Source organism: Cetorhinus maximus, chromosome 26 (genome assembly GCF_964194155.1).
Source record: "Cetorhinus maximus chromosome 26, sCetMax3.hap1.1, whole genome shotgun sequence".
Classification (NCBI taxonomy): domain Eukaryota; kingdom Metazoa; phylum Chordata; class Chondrichthyes; order Lamniformes; family Cetorhinidae; genus Cetorhinus; species Cetorhinus maximus.
This window is the reverse complement of record NC_135904.1, coordinates 15889805-15915743: the sequence shown is the minus strand read 5'-3', so window position 1 is coordinate 15915743 and position 25939 is coordinate 15889805. Positions and strand designations below refer to the sequence as shown.

The following is a 25939-nucleotide window of genomic DNA, read 5'->3' as shown; positions in this document are numbered from 1 at the left end:
CAAAGATTGTCCGGGTGGTTAACAGTGAGGTTGAGTGCCTTGGGCTACAGGAAGACATAGACGGGATGGTCAAATGGGCAGATAAGTGGCAGATGGAATTTAACCCTTAAAAATGTGAGGTGATACACTTTGGAAGGAGTAATTTGATAAGGAAGTAAGTATTAAATGAACGGCATGACACTAGGAAGTTCTGAGGAACAAAGGGACCTTGGCATGTGTGTCCATAGATCTCTGAAGGCGGAGAGGCATGTTTGTGGGGTGGTGAAAAAGGCATAAAAACACTTGCCTTTATCAATCGAGGCATAGATTACAAAAGTAGGGAGGTCATGCTGGAGTTGTATAGAACCTTGGTGAGGCCACAGCTAGAGTACTGTGTGCAGTTCTGGTTGCCACATTATAGGAGGGATGTGATTGCACTGGAGGGGGTGCAGAGGAGGTTCACCAGGATGTTGCCTGGGATGGAACTTTTAAGTTATGAAGAAAGGTTGGATAGACTTGGGTTGTTTTCGTTGGCGCAGAGAAGACTGAGGGGCGACCAGATCGAGGTGTACAAGATTATGAGGGGCATGGACAGGATGGATAGGGAGCAGCTGTTCCCCTTAGTTGAAGGGTCAGTCAAGAGGGAACACAAGTTCAAGGTGAGGGGCAGGAGGTTCGGGGGTGGGGTTTGAGGAAAAACTTTTTTTACCCAGAGGGTGGTGACAGTCTGGAATGCGCTGCCTGGGAGGGTGGTGGAGGTGGGTTGCCTCACATCCTTTAAATGGATGAGCACTTGGCACATCAAAACATTCAAGGCTATGGGCCAAGTGCTGGTAAATGGGATTAGGTAGGTAGGTCAGGTGTTTCTCACGTGTCGGTGCAGACTTGATGGGCCAAACGGCCTCTTCTGCACTGTGTGATCCCGTGATATGGACACGGACTGCTTCAGTATCTAAGTGGAGAATGGTGCTGAACATTGTGCAAACATCAGCAAATGTCCCCACTTCTGACCTTATGATGGAGGGAAGGTCATTGTTAAAGCAGCTGAACACGATTGGCCCTGGACACTACCAAGCAACTATTGCAGCAATGTCCTGGGACTGAGATGATTGACCTCCAACAACTACAACCATTTCCTCTGTGCTAGATATGACTCCAACTCGTGGAGAGATTTCCACACCCCCCTAAAACCTGATTCCCATGACTTCAGTTTTGCTAGGGCTCCTTGATGCCACCCTCAGTCAAAAGCTGCCTTGATGTCAAGGGCAGTCACTTTCACTTCGAGCTCAGCTCTTCTGTCCATGTTTGGACCAAAGCTGTAATGAAGTCAGGAGCCAAAGGGCCCTGGCGGAATCCAAAATGAGCACCCATGAGGAGATTATTGCTGTGTTAACTGCCTTTTGAGCGCACTGTTGATGACACCTTCCATCACTGTGCCGATGATCGAGAATAGACTGATGGCACGGTAATTAGCTGAGCTGGATTTGTCTTGCTTTTTGTGGACAGGACATACCTGGGCAATTTTCCATATTGTTGAGTAGATACAAGTTTTGTAGCTGGACTGAACATCTTAGCTAATGGAGCAGCTAGTTCTGGAGCACAAGTCTTCAGTACTACTCCCAAAATGTTGTCAGGGCCCTTAGTCTTTACAGTATCCAGTGCCTTCAGCCATTTCTTGTTAAGGTATGGAATGAATAGAATTGGCTGAATATTGTCATCATTGATTCTCAGAACTGCAGGAGGAAGCCGAGATGGATGATCCACTTGGCACTTCTGGCTAAGGATGGATTTGCATTGATGAGCTGGTCTCCCCCATTATTGAGAATGAGGATTTTGTGGAACCGCCTCCTCCTGTTAGTGTTTAATTGTCTACCACTATTCATGACAGGACGTGGCAGGGCTGCAGAGCTTTGGGATAGCTTAGCTCTGTCTATCGCATGCTGCTTCTGCTGTTTCGCATGCAAATAGTCCTGTGTTGTAACTTCAACAGGTTGACACCTCATTTTTAGGTACCTAGTGCTGTTTCTGGTATGCTCTTCTGCACTCTATGTTGAATCAGTGTTGATTCCCTGCCTGATGGTAATAGTAGAGTGAGGGGTATACCAGGCCATGAGGTTACAGGTTGTGGTTGAATACAATTCTGCTGGCGCTGATGGTCCACAGCATCTCATGGATGCCCAGTTTTGTGCTGCTAGATCTGCTCTAAATCTATCTCAATTAGCACAGTAGTAGTGCCACACATGATGGAGGGCATCCTCAATGTGAAAATGGGACTTCATCTCGTCGAGGACTGTGGTTACTCCTCCCAATAATATCATTGACAAATGCATGTACAACAGGTAGAGTGGTGAGGGCAAGGTCAAGTAGGTTTTTCCCTCATTAGTTCCCTCACCATCTGATGCAGGCCCAGTCTAGCAGCTGTGTCCTTCAGGACTCAGCCAGCTCGATCTGCAGTGGTGCTACTGAGTTACTCTAGGTGATGTAGATTGAAATTCCACCACCCAGAGCACATTCTGTGCCCTTGCCACCCCAGTGTTTCTACCAATTGGTGTGCAACATTGAGTAGTAGTTATTCAGGAGGGGTAGATGATAATCAGCAAGGGCTTCCTTGCACATGTTTGACCTGATGGCATGACTGCAAAGGTCCTACCTAAAATAACCTTGGTTATTTCAACAGTTTCCTTTAGGCAAGGGTATGCAGAGAAATTTGGCCACAAAAATGCTGCAAGGATGGCTTGCCAGAAAAATATTTTAGACACGGAGGTGAAATACTGAGCAGAGTCTTAACCTCTGGGCCCAGGAGAGGCCAGCAGCAGGCAGTAAAGCAGAGCCTTCATATATCTATATTTAAAGACTGTCAGCTTCATAGCCCCGTCAACCCAGGCTTGTTGACCTTGATAGGTTTCCCAGGCTGTCTGAAACCTATGTGCCGGCAGTTAAAGCCAGAATCCTGGGTTAAATTTTCAGTCAACTGGCGTTTTGAAGAATTAAACTGCAGACCAGTGGGTTCAAAAGAGTTAGGGTTAGGGTTAAGGGGAGAAGGTTAGATTCTCTCTTATTGGAGATGGTCATTGCCTGGCACTTGTGTGGCACAAATGCTTCTTGCTGCTTATTAGCCCAAACCTGAATATTGTCCAGGTCTTGCTACACATGGACATGGACTGCTTCAGTACCTGAGGAGTCGTGAATAGTGCCGAAAGTTGTGCATCATCCGTAAATATCCCCACATCTGACCTTTTGATGGAGTGACGGTCACTGATGAAAAGACTGAAGATGGTTGGGCCTAGGACACTAACTACCCTGAGGAACTCCTGTCCCAGGAGTGATGTCCCAGGGCTGAGATGATTGATCTCTAGGAACCACAACCATCTTACTTTGTGCTAGGCATGACTCCAACCAGTGGAGAGTTTTCTCCTTGATTCCCATTGGCTTTAGTTTTACTAGGGCTCCTTGATGTCACGCTCAGTTTAAGGCTGCCTTGATGTCAAGGGCAGTCACCCTCAACTGACTGATGTGATTCTAATGAATGCAGACATTAAGGAAAAATGAAGGAGAAAGGTCAGGTGCCAGAGTTTTCTGGCCCTGTCGTGGTGAGACCTGCCATGGGAGACTCGATGGCCCAGTCAAAATGCACTGGCTTTCAGTGGGACTGGACAATTCCGAAGGCAGGCAGCGTCAGAAAATCCCGCCCAGGAAGTTCATGAGTAAAACAGACTCTGAAAAGGGCAAGAAAGTCCCAAATTTTCCATGATGGATTATCTATCTTACCAAGGGCGAATGAAGTATAATGATGCACAATGTCCTTGATAACTAGGAAAACAGTTTGAAACTATAGCAGCGTGATAAAAGATTCAGTTAATTTCTGACTAGCATGCCCACAATCAACTCTTCTTATTAAATACTTTAACTGTATCAAAGCTAATTCTAAACAAACCCACCAAGGCAATAGCTTGGGATCAACGTTGGAAGCCAGGCCACATTCGAAAAAGCAGAAGTATGCAAGGAATTAATACGTGCCAGCTCCGAAACTCCCCCAGAGTATGACAATGGTCCAATTGGGTCCATGCGCCAAAGTATCAGTTCACTGTAAATGGCGTTAGGGTCATGAAATGTTCGTGTAGCAGCATTTTTCACCTGCTGTGGAGTTGGCCCTTTCAAGGACTTTACAGATTCTACCATAAGCTTTTCCTTTTCAACAAAGTCAGCTTCAGGAGTCATTAATGCATTGTGATGCGAAGAGGTCAACAACAATGGCAGCACTGAATGACAAGCCAAGTCATTTAGATGGAAACGATGTCCACAATATCTAAACTTGTGTGACACGATTAGAACGGTGGTGAAAGCAGATTCTTCAGCAAAAGTTACTGCCCACTGATTTAGTGATCCATCAATGTGTTTCGAAATCATCATAACTGCTGGAGTGATGATATTTAATTTTGAGCTACTCACACAGTGGGTCATCCCATTGATATTTGGGTCATTTTCAGGAAGATTCTTAACATTTTTAACAGTACATGCATACATCATGATATTTCTGCTGAGTGAGTTAGCATCACCAGTGGGAAAAGCAACAGGAATCCGAGATGAAAATGCAACCTGAAATGTAAAGAGAATTGAATATTTTTAGTTAACATACATTACATGTTTCTGCATGATTTGAAAATTATGTTCTGCCTGCAGTAAGTAAAAAATGTACACCTGCAGTGAACCTTTGTCATAGCAAAATATCTCAAATACCTTCACAGACATGAACATAGCTATCAAGCAAAGGAAGCAACAAGATTAAGGCAGAAGGCATAGCTAAAGAGATAAGTTTGATAGATGTTTTTAAAGGAGGGGACAGAGGTAGCAAGGTGGAGAAATCAGGAAAGAGTTCTAAAGTTGGAATCAAACAGAAGCTCGCCAAAATATATTGGTCACTTTACACAGGTTGCTCTCCCCCAATGGACTCTCAAATCTCGGCCCCTATGCTCCCCTCTCCAAACGCAAACACTTACAAAGTTACAATCCATCGCAATTCACTCCCTCTTCGCCTGAGTGCAGTACCAGCAGAGGCCACTGCTTCTGATGGCATTACCGCTACCTCAAGAGCTGCCAACTTCAGATTGGCCGGCAGCTCTCCAAGTCAGGACTTCCTGTCCCTTAGGGACAAAAGTTCTGCCTCCAGCCTCTTAATAGCTATTAACTGTGACTGCGGGCAACCACTTCTACCCTGCATGGGATTAACCACCTCCCCAGCACAACCACCCACCCCAACTTTTTAGCCAGAGGGGTGGGGGCACAGGAACCACGCCACCCCGTATAATGTAGCCCCAAGATGCAAGGTCCAATTAAAAAAAGTTATCACTTTCTGTAATCAGGTCAATCACTAAAAGTTATACTTTTACCCAGGTGTTGAATGTAGGTGAAAACAAATAGTTTAGATGGGCTTGGATGGATGGGATCAAGGGGAGTGGTGGAAGACCAAAGAGATATTGATCAGGCAGAAATCTATCTTGACAAGTCCTCAATAAATTGGGCGAGTAATTGTAACAAGGCTCCAATGAAAGTGTGGCCAGTGATAAGAGTAAACATTAAAAATGGAGAACTTGCTGCATGCACATTTTTCCTCAATCTTCCACCCCAAAATACTGGAAGTGCAACCCGATAACAGTGCAACAAGGGTAACTGGAACCCTGGTGAACAGCCAACACTCTATCTCTTTAATCAATTAAATTTAAGGATGGAGAAAGATGCAGAGGAACAACACAGATGGAAAGAGAGTGAATTAGAGTCAAATTAGATACAGGGAGAAATAAACCGACAGAAACAAAGTTTGGATTGAGAGAAGTGAGACAAAAAGGAAAAGAAAGAAAAAATGTTCAAAATTTAATTTCTTTTAATTTAAAATACCTCCAGCAGCAATTTACTGAGTGCAGGAATGGGGTTCCATAATTTCAACTGTTATCTTTCTGGGCCAGAAAGGTTGAGTGACATTACTGGAACATAAATTTAATCATTAAAAGGGTCTTTATGTCATTAATTTCCAACCCTAACATTCTGTAGTGAGTTTAATTAGTTTTAACAATACAAATACGGAAATTTCTTAAAACTCATGGGGCAGAACTTTTCACTGGACGTGCGGGCGCACATCCAACACGCTCGAGCGTGAAATGGCGCGTGATGACGTCAGGTGAGCGTCCCAACGTCATTGCGCACTCATGCAATATTTCGGTCAGCGGGCGTGCGCAAGAGTCAACAGCACACCTGCTGACAATAAAGAGGGCTATTAAGGCTATTGAGGTATTAATCAACCGTGGTTTTTCGCTGCCTGTCCGACGAATCGGCCACGCGGTCTTTGCCTTTTTGGCAAGGGCGGGATGAAGTTTCTGATATTAATTTTAAAAATAAAAACGTTTGCACAGAATTTTTGTCTGATTTGTGTTCCGGTGACTAATTCTGATGCATGGGCATTTTTCCCCAGTTTCTACAATCTTTATTTTAGGCAGTTAACTTCAACTCTCTGAGGCAGCTCTCTGCCTTCATGGAGCTTTCTGTGAGTGCTCCTGTGCGCTCGCGCTGATTTCAGCACTCACCCTTCTCCAGCCACCCACCCCTGCAGTGCTGATTGGCCAACCAGCGCAAAATTGTGGTTGGGGGCCCATTCCCTGGCTGCTCCCAGGTCCACCGAACTAAAAATCATTCCCATGGGGAGGTTGCTGTGCACTCCCATTTTCACAAGTCTAACAGCAAAGTGGCACAAATCATTGAGCAATTTTGAACCCAAGGCACATCATTTCCTCGGCACAGGTTGCTGGGTTATTTCCACATGAATAACGGTGTGCATATTAAGCTTGTCGTTACTTTCGCAGAAAATTATGAACGAATGCATGGTTTCAATTCAATCTTGAAACCATCCATTTCAAAAGCACTTTACTGAGCTATTCCAGGTCTCAGAATTGTTGCAGGCAGTCAGCTTTTAAAACACCAGACAGCTGACAAAAAACACTATCCTTCATGCTCTAGTAAAAGCTGGAGGCTGTTGGAGTTCAATGAGGATATAAACTGCTGAAATTAAAGTTGAGAAACAGAATGACATCTAAAACAATATTTGACTTCATCTTAGACCAAGGAAAGTGGAATTTATTATAAGTATTAATAAAAAATTGCCAATCTTTGTTTGGCAACCAATTGAAAAAGATACATAATGACTAATAAATTCATGGCCACAAAAAAGGAACTGCTCTTTATTGTCAACCCTGGGATTTGGAGTAGACCCAAATGTCTCTATAAAAATCTCCTGGAAAGAGAGGCGGCAATTTAAAATAAACATTTAGTGGCATTCAAATGTTTAAGAATGGAAGACCAGGCCTAAGGCAGACATTATTACAAGCAAAACTTCATATAATGCTGTGAATTATATTGGAATCCCATTATGAAATTAGCATTAAATTGATTTGTAATTTAAGCGCAAGATACTGATTAGTGTTGAATGAAAACTATTCCAACAGCTTTGAAGAAAACAAAGCAGCTAATGAATATTTTTAAGATAATTGATCATAGGTCCAATACATGTTTTAATGCCCCCAGCTGCTCAACTCCCTACTGAACTTTTATTACAATTTCTAAGCATACATCATTATGTTTCAAATGGGCAAGTTTGGCTTTTGAAATATACTTTTTTTTCCCCCAATTTAAAGCAACCATTTTTAAGTTTTTTATCTGTACCTGGACTTGTCTGAAGATTCCTGGGTGATACTCATCTAAATACTTCACATGCCATACTAAAAATGAACCATCTATAGGATGGATTGTAAACAACATGTCGGCATTTCTGTTCCACTCTGTTTGCAGCATCTCAATTTTTCGATCTAACAACATCGTAGGCAGTGGAATCCCTGCAGAGGACAGTGTAGATACTTTGGTGCTCCCATCTTGCTCAACCTCCTCATTCTCATACTCTGATCCTTTCTCTGAAATTTCATCTTGTTCTGTGACAAAATAAAAATAAATATGTTGCATAATACAGCACGGAAAACTGTACGCAAGTTAATAAACCAAGTGCATTTAAAGTATAACATGGGCAGAATTTTCCCTCTGGCGGGGGGGGTCGGGGCGGAGTGGGAGCGGACGGACCCGATCGCCAGCGCCATTTTACGTTGGGGGGGCAACTGAGGACCGCCCAACGTGTTTCGCGGCTCCCGGGGACAGTGGGAGTGGGCAGGCGGCGGATCGGCAATCGCCGCCTGGTCCAATGGCGACCCGGCGGCCCGTTTAAAAAGGGCAAGCTGCAGCCGCTTGCAGGCTGCTGTACATGGCCAGAGGTCGGGCCAACACAGATCCAGGCTGGCCATGCAGGAGGGTAGGGCGGGTGGTCAATGTGCGTCCTGGTGCCTCAAGGAGGCGGCAGCATGGCGGGAGGTGCTCATCCCCCAGGATGGGAGGAGGAGGCCACCACACTTGACAAAGCATGCGTGGGAGGTGGTAGCGGAGGTCGTGAGCTCCCATGATGTGGTGCGGCGCATATGGATCCAGTGCAGCAAGCGCTTCAACGATCTGCTGCGCACGGGAAGGGTGAGTAGCATGTTGGCATCGTTCATGTCACCCATGTAAGTTTCTCCCCCCTGGCGCCCCACCTATGTCTGACTGGGTTGAATGCAATGAGTCATTGACGGCATGTGTCCTTATCTGGGTGGGCCAGCAGATATTCCCTATGCATTGGTCAGCCTGAGAGGGTGGTGATGAGATGGATTCTGCACCCACAGCATGCGGTGGACTGAGACCCACATGACTGTGGCGGGGGCAACCTGGAGGATCTGCACCCAGGCGCAGTGCTCGAACTCCAGGACATGTCGAAGTCAGGGTGATGACATGGTGGGAGGGGATCTTCAAGGTGGCGTGGCACAGATCGATCTGCTGCCCTCTGCGCTCCACGTCATTGTGCCTCCTTGCTATAGCAGGTTAAACTTTATGCTCTCAAGTGTGATGAAGGCAGCATGTGGCCAAGGGGATGGGGGGCAAGGGGTGGGGGAGGACACACCTGGCATATTTGTGAGTGTGTCGGCAGCAGCGGGGCAAGGGTGCATTGGGCCCCTGCAATGGCCAACTGGGCTTGGGGTTGGCCGGCCGTGAGGAGAATCATGGTACAAGTATCATTTATCGATGCTCTTTTCTTATTTCCAGGAGAAGAATTCTCACAACACCGCCAAGCGGGTGAGGACTGGCGGTGGGTCAGTCCAGGTACTGCTGCTTAGCCGCTTCAAGCAGGAGGCCCTCAGCCTGGAGAGGCGCCATGTGCCCAGGTCCACCGGAGCCAGAGAGGCTGGTTCCACGGGCAGATATGTGTAGCCAGCACTCACGTCACCAATAGTCTCCCAACAGCCATGGCAGTGCTGATTGTTGAGTGTGTGACATTACCAACATGGCTTGCCCATTGCATGTGGAATGATGACTGCATGATGATCCAGGGGACAGGCATTTACATTGACATTTTCCGCATGTTAACTGATCGAATTTCCTTACTCTTCCTTTCAGCATCCGGAACCCGGAACAGCAGGGGCCCCCTCTGACACCTGAGGGCCATGAAGTTCCAACATCACAAGCGTCACACCATCTCTGCCAGGCAGGCACCAGCGCAGATACTGGCACCCCGGTGGACATCAGATCTTCAGCTAGTGTCCTGGGGCACAACTGTGAGGGCTCTTCACATCACTGGAGGAGCTGGCGGAGACAGAGTGTGCCCACGGCGCCAGCAGTCAGAGGACTGCAGGGGCCCAGGCACATGCTCAGTCCGTGGCTGATGATGAGCCTCTGGGGTCGTCCGCGATGGAGCCAACTCATGAGGTACAGCCAGGTGTGCGGGACCATCTGGTGAAAATACATGAGGCCGTGCTTGGCTTGGCGTCAGTGGTGGAAGAGTCTACGTGGACCATAGCCAATGCATTGAGCCTCATGGATGAGCACAAAGCTTTCTCCATGGAGAGGGTGGCGACTGTCATGGAGAGACAGCTCCAGGGACAGGATCAGGGGTTCCTGGGGTTGCGCTTGGACCTGCAAGCCCTCACACAGGCACTGACCTCAGATGGTCAGTGGTTTGGGCACCAGGTATCCCACCTCCCTGCTCACCATAGATGGATGGGCACTAAAGGCCAAACGGACCTCACGTCAGCACAACAGCTGCCTGTCATCTCTGCTGGCGCCTCTCAGGGTGCTCCAGATGAGGCCGGCAGCTCCTCCGCCCCCTCTGCCAGTGACCGCGGCACCCAATGAGGCTGAGATGACTGGGGAGATGTAAGCTGCAGAGCTTTCCCTCCCAGGTGGAGCCAGCACAGGCCAGAGGACGTCCGCCAAGGTCATCGAGGCCAACAGGACAGCAAAGAGAGCAGGCTGTCTCAGATGCCAGTGCCAGTGAGGGGGCACCACAAAGACGTAGCACCTGCAAACGTAAAATTAAGGCACCTTACGTTTCATCACTGGTGGTTTTTTGTTGGCTCCCCTATGAGCTCCTTCTGATTTTGTTTGCAGTGTAACACCACTTTATTGTGTTATGTTAAGAGACATTTGTGAAAGCATTAAATTAAGGTCGTCTTAACATGGTTGGGGGTGCCTCTTTTCTTGGGCAGGTGGATGGATTCCTGAGATGTTATGATTGATTTGTGTGTCATTGACATTTATTGACTGGGCCCATCGTCAATGCTCCTATCCTGACAGATTTGGCACTAATGTTTCCAGTATGGAGGCTGCAGCCCAGGCTTGTGTTGGAGGTCCATATGTGCTGTGCTAGCTGAAGGTTCCTTGGATTAGAGTGTCCCAGGTGTCTCTGCCTCCCTGGAGTATGCCCGGGTCAGCGCCTGCCCCTTTAGCATTTCTCTGTGCGTGCTCATCCTCGGACTCACTGCTGGATTCATCGTGTTCAGCCGCAGCCACTCTGTCTACATCTTCTTCGTCCACAGTGTCGCCCCTTTGCAGCGCAAGATTGAGGACAGCGCAGCGTGCAACCACTATCAGCGACACTCAATCTGGAGTGCGCCCCTGGAATGGTCCAGGCATCGGAAGCACATTTTGAGAAGGCCGATGGCTCTCTCCACCACAGCCCCTGTGGAGGCGTGATTACTATTGTACCGCTACTCAGCTTCTGTTCTTGGATGGCGGAGAGGCGTCATGAACCACCTTCTGAGGGGATAGCCCTCGTCACCCAGCAGCCATCCATCCAGCCGAGCTGGAGCACTGAAAAGCCCCGGAACCTGCGAGTGTCTGAAGATGCAGGTGTTGTGGGAGCTGCCTGGGTACCTTGCACAGACTTGCAGAATCTGCATCCTGTGATCACACATTATCTGCATGTTCATGGAGTGGAAGCCCTTCCTGTTGACAAAGGCATCGGGCTCACCTGCTGGTGCCTTGATGGCCACATATGTGCAGTCTACTGCAATCTGGACGCGGGGGAAGCCAGCAATGGCTGCGAAACCTCTGGTTCGCTCTGTCTGGTTAGCCTCGTCCCAGTGGTAGTGGATGAAGGTCAATGCACGCCTGAACAGAGCTTTTGTGACCTGCTTGACATAAGTGTGGACAGCTGATTGGGAGACACTGCAAAGATCACCCACCGACCCCTGGAAAGAGCCAGAGGCATATAAGTTGAGGGCAGCTGTGATCTTTAGAGCCATGGGCATGGGGTGTCCACCCACACAGTTAGCAGAGATCTCAGGCTCAATCATCAACAGATTTGGTTGACTGTCTCCTTTGACAGACGGAGCCTCCTTCGGCATTGCACCTCAGACGTATTAAGGTAGCTGCTTCGCCGCCTGTATACCCTGGCAGCAGGATAGTGGCGTCTTCTGCGGCCCCTTCCACCTAGGACTATCTCTTGACCCTGCACCCCTTGTGCCTGCGCCTGTCCTCCCAAAGGTGGCTCCCCTGGTGGCTGAATGTGAACTCCTGGCCTCCTCCCCCTTCTAGCTCTCCTTTTCTCCTTTGGGGAGATGCCTCCAGTGGAGCGATCACCTCCCATTCCCAGGCACAGGGAGGCTTCCTGAAACCTACAGACCCCAAAACAAATCCTCACTGCAAAGTGCTGACCTGAAGGTTATGAGTCCAGTCCATGCAGCTGGTATGCGTTTTGAAGTTTTCCAGCTCACACAGGCAAGTTTCAGTAACTTTTGTACAGTAACTTTTAAACCTGTGGAATCGCAACCCCATTGAGCCCTCTTCTCCCGCTTGTGGATGAGGTTCATACAAATTTCTGCCACCCGCCTGCCTGTTGCGCCTGTGCAACGAGCTAAAGATCGCAGGGGCACCGCAAAATTCTCGTCGATTGGAGCCTCAACGGCCTTAAGTAGCCAGTTAATTAATGGCGGGCACGCAACGGAGATCGTCGCGCACCCGCCCACCGAAATATTGCGATGGTGGGCGGTGACATCGGGACACTAGCCCCGATGTCATTTTATGCATCGGCGTGCAGGTCCTGCTCCCCGCACATCAAACGGAAAATTCTGCCCATGTCTTGTATGTTATTTTGATCTTCAGTGCATTCCGTAATCTGCAACACAGGTTAGAGGAACTCAAAGTGTGAAGTTGCTCCAGAATACAGAATATTTGTTTTAAACAAGGCAATCTCACAAGTAAATCAAAAAAGTCCAAAATATTTCCATTCATTATATTTGTATTTAACCTCATCCAATATGATTCAATAGCAATTATCTCGCACTCAAACCATTGCACGGACTGCAGTGACTGAAATTCCTCTAACAGAAAGTAGGACAATGTTGGATTCTTTGTAATCAACAGTCCAATAACAATTTTAAAAAAATCACTTTTCAAAGCTGCATTTCCCACAATTTCATTAGTAGGTCATTAATTAGAGGAAAAAATAAGTACACTTGTTTTTACATTCCAACAGATATTTCAAGCCTAGTTCTTCGCAGGCAATGAACACAATGCTCTTGTATTATTAAACTCCTTACATGTCTTTAAAAAAGACAGTTTTAAAAAAAACTTTTCAGTAGTTTTCTAAACTTCAGTCCTACTTTTCCAATCCATAAAAGTTGTAAAGCAATAGAATATCTCAACTGATTTTAAAGATTTTGATCATTAATGTGAAGCAATTTTGTCTTTGAAGAAGAAACACCACCCAGTACGTAGCTGAGCTTTGTGACCAGGATGGTCTAGCCCATATAAATAGCTGTCATTTAACCACAAGATTATAGATCCTGTGAAACTGTACTTCAGTAAGGAGACAATAACTTCAGGGGTAGGCTGGAAGGAAAAAAAAATAGGTACCTTGAACCTATGCATAATACTGCAGTGCACTTTAAGTGAAAAGCTCAGAATGCTTTCCTACACTGTAATCTATTATATTCTTTCTTCCCCCCACCACTCATTTCAGTCATGCCTTCCTGTTATGGCATGGCAGATGGTAAATGCTGAGTCGCTCAAATCCCAGAGGGAAACTTGAAACAGCTGCCATAACTGTTTTGCAATTTGTATTTTATTTCGAGATGCTTGCCTTGAATTCAGTAGTAATAAGTCCACCGAGACTTAGAGGGTTTTTACAATACTAAATTAAACATTTATTAATAGAAAAGATTTTAAGCACATACATAGGCTTACAAATTACTACTATAACTCCTAGCTCCCCTAATTAATCTGATTCCCAGTTACACCTCCTTTAAGGCAACAGTAAAGCAAACTAGATTTCAACACACCCAGGCAAAGCACACACTACCCTGGAGAGGGATATTCAAAGTGAGTCTTCAGTTCCTGTAGACAGTAAACTCAATGCATAGAGGCAGGAGGCTTTTCACACTTGTTTTAGATCTTAGAATGCCTTCCCCCTCACACATAACCTAATCTCCTTTAACCATGTTTCTCTCTTCTTAATGCAAATTCCATTGTTCTGATATGTCTTTGCAACTTTACTTTTCTCATAATATAAATCTTTCATAGTACTCATTAACAGTAACCTTTGGAAAAAATAAACACACTGTTTGGCTTGGCTTCTTATGGCTAGGTGTAACATCTTACCATCTCTTTGAAATTCAAACTAACCTAATTTATCAAAAAATGCAAATGTTCCTCACCTCACATTCTAAATCTTCAGCCATGTTTACGTATTTAGCATTTCCAACCTATCTTCCCTTTCGCTAACTCAAAAGCTCCAGACCAGCTGCCTCCAATTCAATTAAATACCCCACACACACATTCACAGAGAAACTAATCCAAATCCCACAATTAACCTACCTTTACAATAAATCACAATAATATTATGAAAATTATTATATTTTCATGACACTTCCATTGCCATCGACCATTACCCAACCAGAATGATTGGTTCTTATACATCTATCACATAAAGGACGTTGGATCTTGATCTCCAGGCCTCAGGATTGAAAGCAGGTGAAACTGATATGATGGAAGACTCTAATGAAAGCTTTAAGGGATTCCATATGATACAAGCCTGACCAATCTCAATGCACTGACATGCAAACATGAAGTGAAAGCATAAATTGGCCTAATATTGCAAACTCAAATTCAGTGTAATAATAGCTGATCTAGAAAATAGAAATAATACTAATGCAACAAGATTTGCTCTTCCAACATATAATTAACAGATTCTGTGGCAGTGCAAAGTGGGCTTTATCAAAAAAGTGATTTTTGACCTAGGCAATTGAAGCTAGGACAACAATTTTTATAATTGTGACATGGATAAAAACAACTTTAACCATTCTGCAGTAAGTAGCATAATGGCTTATAATTTTAGTTTTTTAAAATATCTAATTGTATCAATTGCTATCAAATAGTGATCGCCTCGTAAATAAAACTAACTGCCTATTTTTTGTACCCTCTTCCCGCTGGCCAAGTGGATGGGCATATAACCTGAACACAATGCATAAATTAGTTAAAAATCAAATCCTGCAGTAAATTAAATTGTGCCCACCTACATCATCACTGAACACAAACATTTTATTTGCCATGCTCACCGATGTCGAGATTCATTTTCAATCCACTCTGACTGGCAGTGTCAACTTCATCCTCCATCTGCTGATCTGTGAGCTTTCTCAATTGCTCCATGAATATTTCCATAGATGTTGTAAAATGCAGCTCTTTATTGTTCAGCCAGTGAACCACAAAATTTCCACCTCCATCTTCTATATTGAAAGCTGTGCCAGCTAGTGCTGGTGGAATATCTGTGCATAACAATTGAAAAATTATCTTTCTCATAACATATTAAACAGAGATATTTTCATCTCCAACTAAACAATATTATGCGTCAAATCAAACCAAACCAAATGGCACTCTGCTCTTTTTCAGACTTTATAGTAAATCTTTTTTGATCATAATCATGAAATCAGTAACCTCAAGAAAACTCGGTGCACAACCAGCTTTCCTATTTAAACCTCCCATCTGTGCCAGCAATCTACGTTCCAATCATTTCCAAACAAAACCAAATATTTCTTTATAAAGTAGAAGGACCGATTAAATGACACCTTTATAAGGCGTCTCTGGATTAACTTCAAGGGTCGCCCCTTGAATATTTCTTGCATTTTCACAGCTAAGTGGAACATGCACTATCCCTTGGCAATACTCTGGTAGAAACGTGGGCCTAGAAATCTACAATAGCCCCATCAGGAAGGGTGCCGCCCCCCCCACCCCACCCCACCACCGATGCCCCCAATGACCACATCCCCAATTAAGGCATTGGGTCAAGATTTCTAGATTTAAATTCGGCCAGCACCTGCTCACAAATGGGGGTCCCAGCTAATTTCAAGGTTGGTGCAGATAAATGGATGGGAAGTAAATGACTTAGGGCCAGAAAACTGACTCAGCTGATTATAAATCCTTCCACCTACAGCTCCCGCCAGGTGGTGGAGGGTTAAAATCGATTCCTATGAAATTCTAGCCACAAGAAAGTTACTGTCACCTTTCAACATTTTAATATGGTAAAAGCAATTACAGCTCTAGTTTTACTAATCCTAACCTGTATTAGGATTAATACTCGCTGCAATATGAAAGTGACAGAGTGCATTAGCATAGTGTGAAATTTGTCTGTGGACTTCATGTGATCCCAGTTGGCTTGGCAAAACTTCCATATGGGCAGTCAGAACTGAAGATCTGCGACGACTTCTTAGATGTTTCAAATGGTGAATTGTCTGCAAAACACAATTAACCAGTGCACTAATATTTAATCTTGTAGTAATGAAGCGTATAAATGTAAAATATCCTTAGCATGGACCGATACAATTTAAAAATAATTAACAGTCTTCCTCAAGGTATTAACCACTAGCAAACTAGGCTTTGTTTATCAAATATGAATGAGCCACTCAAAACATGTAACACTTTCTCCATGAAATCTTATTTTACGCATTGCACTATAAAGACTTTGAGACAAAGGGATTTATAATGGTAAAATTTGACAAGACATGCATAAAAAGACAACAATTTTATGTTGTAGATTGTAGCAGCTTCTCTTATAGGTATCTATTCTGACCCTGGTGCTAATTAAGAAATCTATAGCATTAATAACGTTGTGGCTAGCATATATCAAACATTAAGTTTGTGAACACAACCAAGGGGGTGAAAGATTATCGGGGGTAGACAGAAATGTGGGGTTGAGGTCACATTAAGTTCAGCCATGAACTTATTGAATGGCGGAGCAGGCTCAAGGGGCTGAGTGGCCTACTCCTGCTCCTAATTCATATGTTCTTTTCTGATTTCCTTAACTAACATTTCCCATTTAAACGAACAATACTGATTCATTCAGCTATAGAGATAAAAGTTGCCAATCAGGAAAAGAAACATCATAACACCAATCCATTCAATTGTTTGTTTTTCTCGAAAATATCATTCTGGCAGCTGCAATCTTCCACACAACGAACCAGTCCTATTTCTTTCTTTTTAACAAACTGGTTTCAGCTGTTATCTGGATTTTTGACCCAGCTCTATATATATATATATATATATATATGGGTATGAATAAATAAGACCATAAAAAGAATTAAATAATTCAGGGGGATAAACACTAAACCTTTATTTCAGAAATACCTCTGATATCCCACATAGGCCTGACCCTCTCTTTAGGACAGTTGATATACAACTCTTCAAGTTCCCAGTTTGCATTATGTAATCTGACTTTATCTCAATAAAGAGGTTCAATCAAGGAGTCTCACACTAGAGTCACTCAGTGCACATCATACTGCTGGACTGAAGTTCCAAGAATGCAGCATTGTCACTATGCACGTCAGTCTAACCAATTGTACCTTGTAGAATCCAGATCAAGCTACTAAATTTGCTGAATCTAAAACAGAACAGGGCCAAAAAGAGTGAGACTGGTAAAACAGAAGTTGCAGCACACAGTGACAGGGCATTTATGATGCCTTGAAGTCATATCTATTACCTGATTGAAAAAATACAATTTTCCAGAATCTTACCTTCAAGTTACAAATCAGAGCCAGGAGTAAAATAATTCTCACAAAGCAGTTCATATCTTCAGCAAATAAAAACAGGAACATCCTTATTCATCTCAACGTCCAATGCTTTTAATTTGAAAATTCTGTACCACACTCCCCAGCACTATCCCCATTATAATCCTTTCACAGACTAAGAATGTACCTACATGAAACATCATAACTACACTCTGGACCAGTGAGCAGTGCCTTGAGAGATCAGGGGGTTGCAAGAAACCATACTTAGCCTGTTGTGCTATGAAAAGGTAGAGTTGATACCAAGTTGCAGTTCAATGTTTGAGTTAGATTTTTTATGAAAGTGCTATGATTTAATCTCTTTATAGCCATTTTAAAAAAGGGCTCCACTTTTTAAGTCTCATTGCTTTTCAAGAGATGAGTAATCTTTTAAAAACACTTTCAATGCATCTACAATTTTATCACTAAAAGTAGATAATAAGTACATACATATTAGACTACAAAAGTATTAAGTTTGAAATCATAAATAATTTGTTGAAACCAACACTGATCTCCTTTAGGGTGGCATGTAGGGGTAAATTTTACACAGCCTCGTGCGCAAGGCCCCGCTGGTGGCATGGGGCTTCACAAAATTTACCTCATAGTTCTTCAAAAATATGTCAAATTGGAATTACAAATCACAGTACTTGCTTCAAAATTACCATCGACCAAGCAAAAAGACATATCCTTCCTTTAGCATATTGATTCAAAGAGGCATTTTCTCTCATATGTAATAACCATCAGTACTATGAAGGGTCAAGTTGGCATAGCAAGGAACAAGTAAGCTAAATTTGTATCTATTAATTGACACTAAAAGCATATGAATAAAGCATATTCATTGTTTAGGATTTCACTTTAAATTCTCTTTCCATTTTAAGGGTTTAAAATGATTACCTCCAGGGCATGCTGAATTTTGTCTTTCTGACTTCCACCATGAGGAAGATTGCTAGTTGAGGTACTAATGGTAGACTCTGTCATTTGTCCCCCAAGGAGACTATCTTCTGGCAATAAGGTTTCAGCCCACAGCCGGCAGACACCATCTTGACATGAAGTCAGTAATACATTGCACACAGAACTCCTGGAGATAGAACATATTTGAATCTCATTATTTGAATCTCATACACTCCAAACTGTCTTCTACTCTACTGCAGTCATTTTGCAGCACACATACTCAGACACAGAGATAAAAGCAATAACAAGACTTTGCAAGACTGTGAATTACAAAATCTCATTCTTCATATATTGTGGGTACTTTTCCTTGACTTCACCTAAAGATCAGCTATACCTTGTACTTGGATTATTTAGATTTCTAATGATAAAATACACTAGGGCCTCACTTAGATAAGCAATGTCACGCTTTTTTCAAAGATTACTATACAGCACTTCAGTGTTCACTCTAATTCCTCTCTAAACACCTGGAATCATTGACAGAAATGTGAAAAAGCTATACAGTATTCAGGAAGACAATACAAATATTGAGGGCAGGTGTCATTCATAAATAAGGCCTAATGATATGATGTACAATTTCCTGCTTGAACACTGTAGTATTTTTTTGTTTCCAGTATCTTTTACTTATGCTTTCAACTTTAATTGACAATTTAAGGAAATAGAGGGACATGTTATTTGGTTTTTTTCACTCATCCAAAACAATGCCTTCTTGGGGTACAGTTCCACAAATACTAGGCACCTTGCAATAGCTCACTCAAACTGCTACTGTTCACAGGTGAATTTTCACCGTCAGTGTCAGTAAGTTGTTCAACTACAGGGACCATCATAGCCAAGCATTTTTTTATATATTCATTCACAGGATATGGGCTTCGCTGGCTGAGCCAGCATTTATTGTCCATCCCTAATTGCCCTCGAGAAGGCAATCTTCTTGAACCGTTGCAATCCATGTGGCATAGGTACACCCACAGTGTTGTTAAGAAGGGAGTTCCAGGATTTTGACCCAGCAGCAGTGAAGGAACCACGATATATTTCCAAGTCAGAAACTACGCCTACGGGCATTTGAAATTTTGCTGTTTAGCAAACAGGGCCTGAATTTTTCCCATGTCAGGCGGGCTCAGCGGGAGCAGGCGCCCGCGATCGGTTCTGCACCGCCATTTTACGTGGGAGGGCCAATTAAGGCATGGAGCTGCCTCAGGGAGAGTGAAGTGCTTTTGAAAAAAATAAATGAACGTAATAAAAATGTAATGAAACATGTCCCCTCATGTGACTGTGTCACATGAGATGGGACATGTTTTTATTGTTCAGAATAACTTTTTATTTAATTCATAAAATCTTTAGGAAACCTCATCCCGCTCATGGATGAGGTTTCCTAAAAAAACGTAAAGGCCGCTTGACCTTTTCGCCTGCCCGCCAACCATAAGTTGGACGGGCAGCGTAAACTTGACATTAATTACTTTGTTAACGGCCTTAATAGGCCTATCAATTATCAGTGAGCATGCAGCCGACTCTGGCATGTGCCTGCCGAACAAAACGTCACGATGAAGTCGGGACGCACGCCCGACATCATCCCGCGCCATTTTACTTGCCAGTGTGTCGGGCCCGCCCCCACACGCCAACTGTAAAACCTTGGCCCAGGAGTGGAAACAGTTGCTATTTTTCCACTAGTAAACCCAGGGAGCGGAGGTCAATTGTAGCACCCTTAATTCATGGTCTTTAGACAGCTAACACATCACAAACAGAGCTTCAAACCTGGAACTGCCGTATGAACTTCATTTTCAAGAAAAGGGAGACAGTATTGCAAATGGAAGGTTTTCCATCCTTCATCAGCAATAAGCACTTCCATGTCAAGGATGTAACAGATCAAAACCAATTAAAATGTTCCTGTGCATCTTAATCAAAACTCAAAAACAGACCTCTGCACTGTGATAGCATTTTAAAATCCAATGCAGCCCCACTGTCTTTCTGGGCAAAATCAATAATTTGGTGTAATCTGGTAATTCACTACAACACTCAATTGCTACTGACCCATTAAAGGGCTAATGTGCACTTTGGGTTTTGGGCTGCTTAACTTGTTCAGGAGCCAAATACCAAATGTTCAATTCTAAGTGGCATTTACTGCGATGAATGTGGGAATGTCTCTAACCTTGGCATATATTTACTGGTCTTCCGCCATGAAAATCCTGTCACTGCACGAGGATGTGCCAGGTACACAAAGGAAAAGTGTACAGCTGCTGAGGTAGTTTTTTCCCCAAATGTTTCTGCACCTATAACAGCAGACTTCCAGCTAGTGGTAAAATACCACACTTTCAGAAGGGAGTCATCCTGCACAGAAAAACAAAAAATAATTGTTTATGATGATAGAACTAGAAACAGTAAACATTAACAAAAGTAAAGTGCTTTAAATTGAATTTAACATTTCACAGATACAGCTAGTAATCTTATCTTTGCAGTTACATTTTTAAATATTAATTTTACTTCAACTCTTTAAATATACAGTTGATGCTAAAACAAAATAAATGTTATTGCTCAATTAGGCAAAGTGTTTTTTCAAAATCTTACTTTTCCTGCTGTTGCAAAGTATTCTCCATCAGGGGACCACTTCATGAGATATATTGGAATAGCAGTCCTAAATGGACAGGATGGGATATTTTAATAAATGTTCAAGCAGATCAGGTTTTTATTGACTGAAGTGTTCTTTTTACTGGTTATGTAATGTTATTACCAGCCCAAAAGTTAATTGTGCCAAGATTAGAATCACTTATTTTTTAGAAACGTATTAATTCAATTAAAACAAACAAAATTCTTAAACTTTGGCCCAGTGGTAGGAATCCCAGCTCTGAGTCAGAAGGTTGTGGGTTCAAGTGCCATTCTAGAGGTCTGACCACATAAGTTAGGCTGACATTTTAGTACAAAGAGCACTGCACTTTTGGAGTTGTCGCCTTTCAAAGGAGATGTTAAGCCGAGACCCCATCTGTTCTCTCAAGTGATGGTGAAAGAACCCATGGCACTATTTAAAGAGAAGCAGGGGAGTTTTCTCCAGTGCCTTAGTCAATATTTTCCCTCAACAAACCTCATTAAAAACAGATTATCCTATGTCTGTTAGTGGGAACTTACTATATGCAAATTGGCTACTGCATTCCCTGCAACAGTGCCTATGCTTCAAAAGCACTTCATTGGCTGCAATGCATTTATGATGTCCTGATGTCATGGAAAGTGCTCCATAAATGCAATCTGCAGAATACTGAAATATTTCAATTTTCTTCCAATATCTTATATGATTACAAGTTTTAGAACTGAGAAGCTTATTGAAGCTTTTATTAAAGCTTCTCAGTACTAAAGAAAAAAATGCATGAGACTTACTTAAATCATCTTAATGGTTACTAATTTGACTTAAAAAAAGTCAAGTTAGAATAGTATACTATATTTCTCTAGAAAACACAGATTTGCCTTAAATAAAACTACTAGTTGCAGGTGTAAAAACAGAAAATGCTAGAAAAACTCTGCAGGCCTGGAGGTATCTGTGGAACTGTCGGGTGGGCTGGTCGGGAGCAGGCGCGGAGCTGATCGCCACTCACGAACGGCTGCACGCCAATATTCTACGTGGGCAGGTCAATTAAGGCCTGCCCAACGTAACGTACACCCGGAAGCACTTGGTGCGGGTGTGGGTGGGGGGAAGAGGAGGAGGGAGAGTCGAGGCCTGTGAGAGCGCAGAAATCTCCGAGGCACAGAGCTGCCTCAAGGAGATTAATTTCGTTATGAAACATTGAAAAAAAGAAAAAAAAATTATTCAGATATGTCCCCTGATGTGACAGTGTCACATGAGCTGGGGCATGCTTATGAACTTTTAAAAGAAATTTTATTTCATTCACGTGTGGATGAGGTTTTGTGAAAAATGCAAAGGCCACCTGGGCTCTCCGCCTGCCCGCCAAGCTTAAGGTTGGACGGGCAGCCCTGACATTCACTTTAATTAGTTTATTAATGGCCTTAACAGGCCTTTGACAGTTCGACGGGCGTGCAGATGACTCCGGTGCACGCCCGCCGAACTAAAGATTGGAATGACGCACGGTGACGTTGGGACACACGCCCAACTTCATCGTGCGTCATTTTACGCGTCAGCGTGTCGGACCCGCCCCTGCACGCCAAACAGAAGATTCTGCCCAGGGTTAGTGTTCAGTCCATTACGGCTCTTCTTCAGAGCTAAAGAGAAGTAGAAGTGCGCTGGCTTTTATACTGTTTAAGAGTGGGTGGAGCAAAATAGAAGTCCCCCACCATTTCTGCCAGCTCCAGCATGATGCCACCACCAAACACATCTTCCCCTCACCCAACCCCCAGCCCCCCCCATCAGCATTCCTTGGGACATTTCCCTCTGTGACACCCTGGTCCACTCCTCCATCACTCCAACTCTTCATCCCCTTCCCATGCAATCGCAGAAGGTGCAACACCTGCTCCTTTATCTCCTCCCTCCTCACCGTCCAAGGCCCCAGATGCTCCCTTCAGGTGAATCAGCGCTTCACTTGCACGTCTTTTAACTTGGTCTACATTTTCGCTGTTCCCGATGCGGTCTCCTCTACATTGGGGAGACTAAATGTTGACTGGGTGACTACTTTGCAGAACACCTTTGCTCAGCCCACAAGCATGACCCAGACCTTCCTCTCGCTTGCCATTTCAACACATCATCATGCTCTCATACCCGCATGTCCGTCCTTGGTCAGCTGCAATGTTCCAGTGAAACCCAATGCAAACTGGAGGAACAGCACCTCATCTTCTGATTAGGCACTTTACAGCCTTCTGGACGTAACAGAGTTCAACAACTTTAGACCATGAAGTCTCTCCTCCATATTTACCCCTCTTATAATCCAATTTTTAAAAATTTTTATTTATGTACTTATTTAAAAAATTAAATCCTTTTTCCCCACCCAAACAGGCCCATCTATCACTTGTTTTTATGTTCTGCTATCGCAGAGCGTGACCCTTGTTCTGCTCTTAACACGTTGTACTATCTTACCTTTATGCCACTATCAACACCTCTTTAACACTACCAGTAACACTTCCTTTGTCCATGACATCTTTGTCAAATTTCTCCTTAGCTCCCACCTGACCTTCTATTTTGCTCCACCCCCTCTTAAACAGTATAAAATCATCACATTTCTAATTCTTTTTAAGCTCTGAAGAGTCATCTGGACTCAAAATGTTAAGTTTCTGTTTCTCTCTCCACAGATGCTGCCAGATCTGGTGAGTTTTACCAGCATTTTCCGTTTTTATTTCAGATTTCCAGCATCCACAGTATTTTGCTTTTATACTAGTTGCAGGTAGTTTGTGAATTCAGTAATCTGTCACATTAGACTGGCAATTCAGATATTTACTGGCTACATTTTCAAGTAAAATATTTCCTTATTTTTACCTCTCATGGAAAGGGATGCCAAGGCTACTTGCTGACAAAACCAAACCAAACCAAGAATGTGTGAGACATGCACAGTACTAGTTTTAAACAATCAAATGTTAAGTAACTAATGACTAACATTTAAAAAAAACAATATTTGAACGGTTCCAACCATCCATACCAATTACAATTATTCAGTTGTGAATATTCATTACAAATATTTTTCTCATTTGATGGGATAATACTATGTCAAACTGTGACCATTATTTGTCAGTTTTGCATGCTTGAATGCAGCCTAGCAAACAACCACCACCAAAACTGTGGGTGTTATCTTTAGGTTTGATGTAGAGTCAGATGGAGTAGGAGTGCTCCACTTGGCTCCACAACAATCTTGAAAACTGCTGCTGGCCCCTGATGGATTTCCTTCCAGGACATACTTTCAGGCCACAGCTAGTGAGACAAACAGTTCAACATGGGTTTCTTTAAAATGGGTAAGCTGTTTGTTAATGAGGCCCAATTTTCAGCAGGCCTCAGCCTTGTTAGTTACAGTGTGCAAGGAGACCAGAATTGGAGAAATGCAGATGTCTTGGAAAGTGGCAATTGGTGATAGACAAAGTACTGCTTTGCAATTAATAAAAAACCTTGACCTGGCACACCCCAGGGTTTCAGGCATTTTATAACTGTTGTGAAATTAAAAAAAACTTCAGTCAAGAATTCAGAAACACAACAGAGTAGAGCTCAGGGAAGGCAGTCTACACACAAAAACTATTAATACAAGAAAACCAACTAAACACGACTGTCAGATAAGACAAAAGTTTCACCCTAGAGCTGTTTAAAATGATGGACATCCTCCCATTGTCCAGGGTGAACAAACTTACGTTACCCATTTTGCATGGATCACAACAAAAGAAGGATTCAACTTTTGAGGATTTTTTTTTAAGAATGATTCTTACTTGCACTGCCAGATACATTTCCAATCATTTAAATCTGGCTGCAATTTAAATTCCTCAGCGTGACTACTTTCTTCCTCTAGAATGTCACTAGAGGGAGGTGACCATAATTGTAGGTTATCCGTAGCTGTCAGTAACTGGTTACCTATAAAAGGAAGAAAATCACAATAAATGTAAACCTAATTTAGTATTACAGCTGGAGACTATAGATTAATGACTGCACTCCTCATAGAGATAAACAGGGTTTCTTTGGATCAAGATAGTATACGCGGGAATGGAAACTCAGATTCAAATTTACTCTGTAGCAGATTCATAATCTGATACCTGAACCAGGCAGGCATGCAACTCTCCAAGACATGAATGGAACCTGGATAAGCAAACCAGTTACTTGCCTGAAATTCTTCCCATTTGGTTTCAAGGACTGTGAAAGTTTCTGTCCAACAAGTAGGGTGCTCCTATCTGGACAAGCAGCAGGTAGCTTACCTGCACTCTATGCTAATAAATTTCACAGTTTAAAATTTTTAAACCCCAAGAACGCTCTTGCACAACTTTTGGGGGTTCCTGAAACTTAGCTCTGTCAATTTATTTGCAAGTTTTCTGGACATAGGAAACCAGGGTGTGCACTCTGGATTAGACAAACAAACTTCTGCAGCTACAGAATACCAAGTATCTTGAATTGGAGACTGTTAAAATTTCAGCTGTTAAACTCCCAATATACAATCTAACACCAAGATACCCTACTTCCACCTCCTGCCTCTGCTGGGCGTGCTCAATGTATTCGCCAGCATTTCCCTTAAAGCACCAAAAAATTATCTTTCTTCTAGGTGGTGACAAGAAAAAAACAAGAAACTAATTCAAAAGTTACAAGAAATGCTTTTTTTAACCACAGTAGTTTAAGATTCAAACTTTCTTTTATAAATCTTGAAAACAAACTTAAATCCAGATGAAGAATGTGTTTCAACAACAATTTCTACTTACATACTTACTTCAAATAAAATAAATATACTAGGTAGAGTTACTAGGACATCATTTCACCATACAGATTCAGTTACCTTGTGGATCCCAGGCCAGGTTGTACGCCATTGACTGAAGAAAAAACTGCCCCGTCTTTTGCCATTGATAGTTTAGGACCTGTAGTTTTAGATAATATTTTTGAAAAAATTAAAGCAATTTTATTCCTGCAAGGAAATAAATGAAGCCTATCAAACAACCAATAGCTCGAAGAAAGTAATTTAGGCTTGAATTTAAATTTT

At 43.1% G+C, this 25939-nt stretch overlaps 1 protein-coding gene across 4 annotated transcripts in view; it reads right to left on the bottom strand.

The window, feature by feature from the left end:
• dmxl2 (Dmx-like 2) overlaps positions 1-25939 on the bottom strand; it is a 157972-nt gene that overhangs the window by 98188 nt on the left and 33845 nt on the right. For all 4 annotated transcript variants that reach the window (XM_078530216.1, XM_078530217.1, XM_078530218.1 and 1 more), the window contains exons 4-12: positions 25739-25817; positions 24690-24831; positions 20916-20982; positions 20500-20678; positions 18303-18486; positions 15929-16100; positions 14931-15137; positions 7687-7949; positions 3918-4575 (exon numbers count right to left, since the gene is read on the bottom strand). In XM_078530216.1, the coding sequence (XP_078386342.1) occupies positions 3918-4575; positions 7687-7949; positions 14931-15137; positions 15929-16100; positions 18303-18486; positions 20500-20678; positions 20916-20982; positions 24690-24831; positions 25739-25817 (1951 nt within the window). The remainder of the gene's footprint in view (positions 1-3917; positions 4576-7686; positions 7950-14930; positions 15138-15928; positions 16101-18302; positions 18487-20499; positions 20679-20915; positions 20983-24689; positions 24832-25738; positions 25818-25939) is intronic.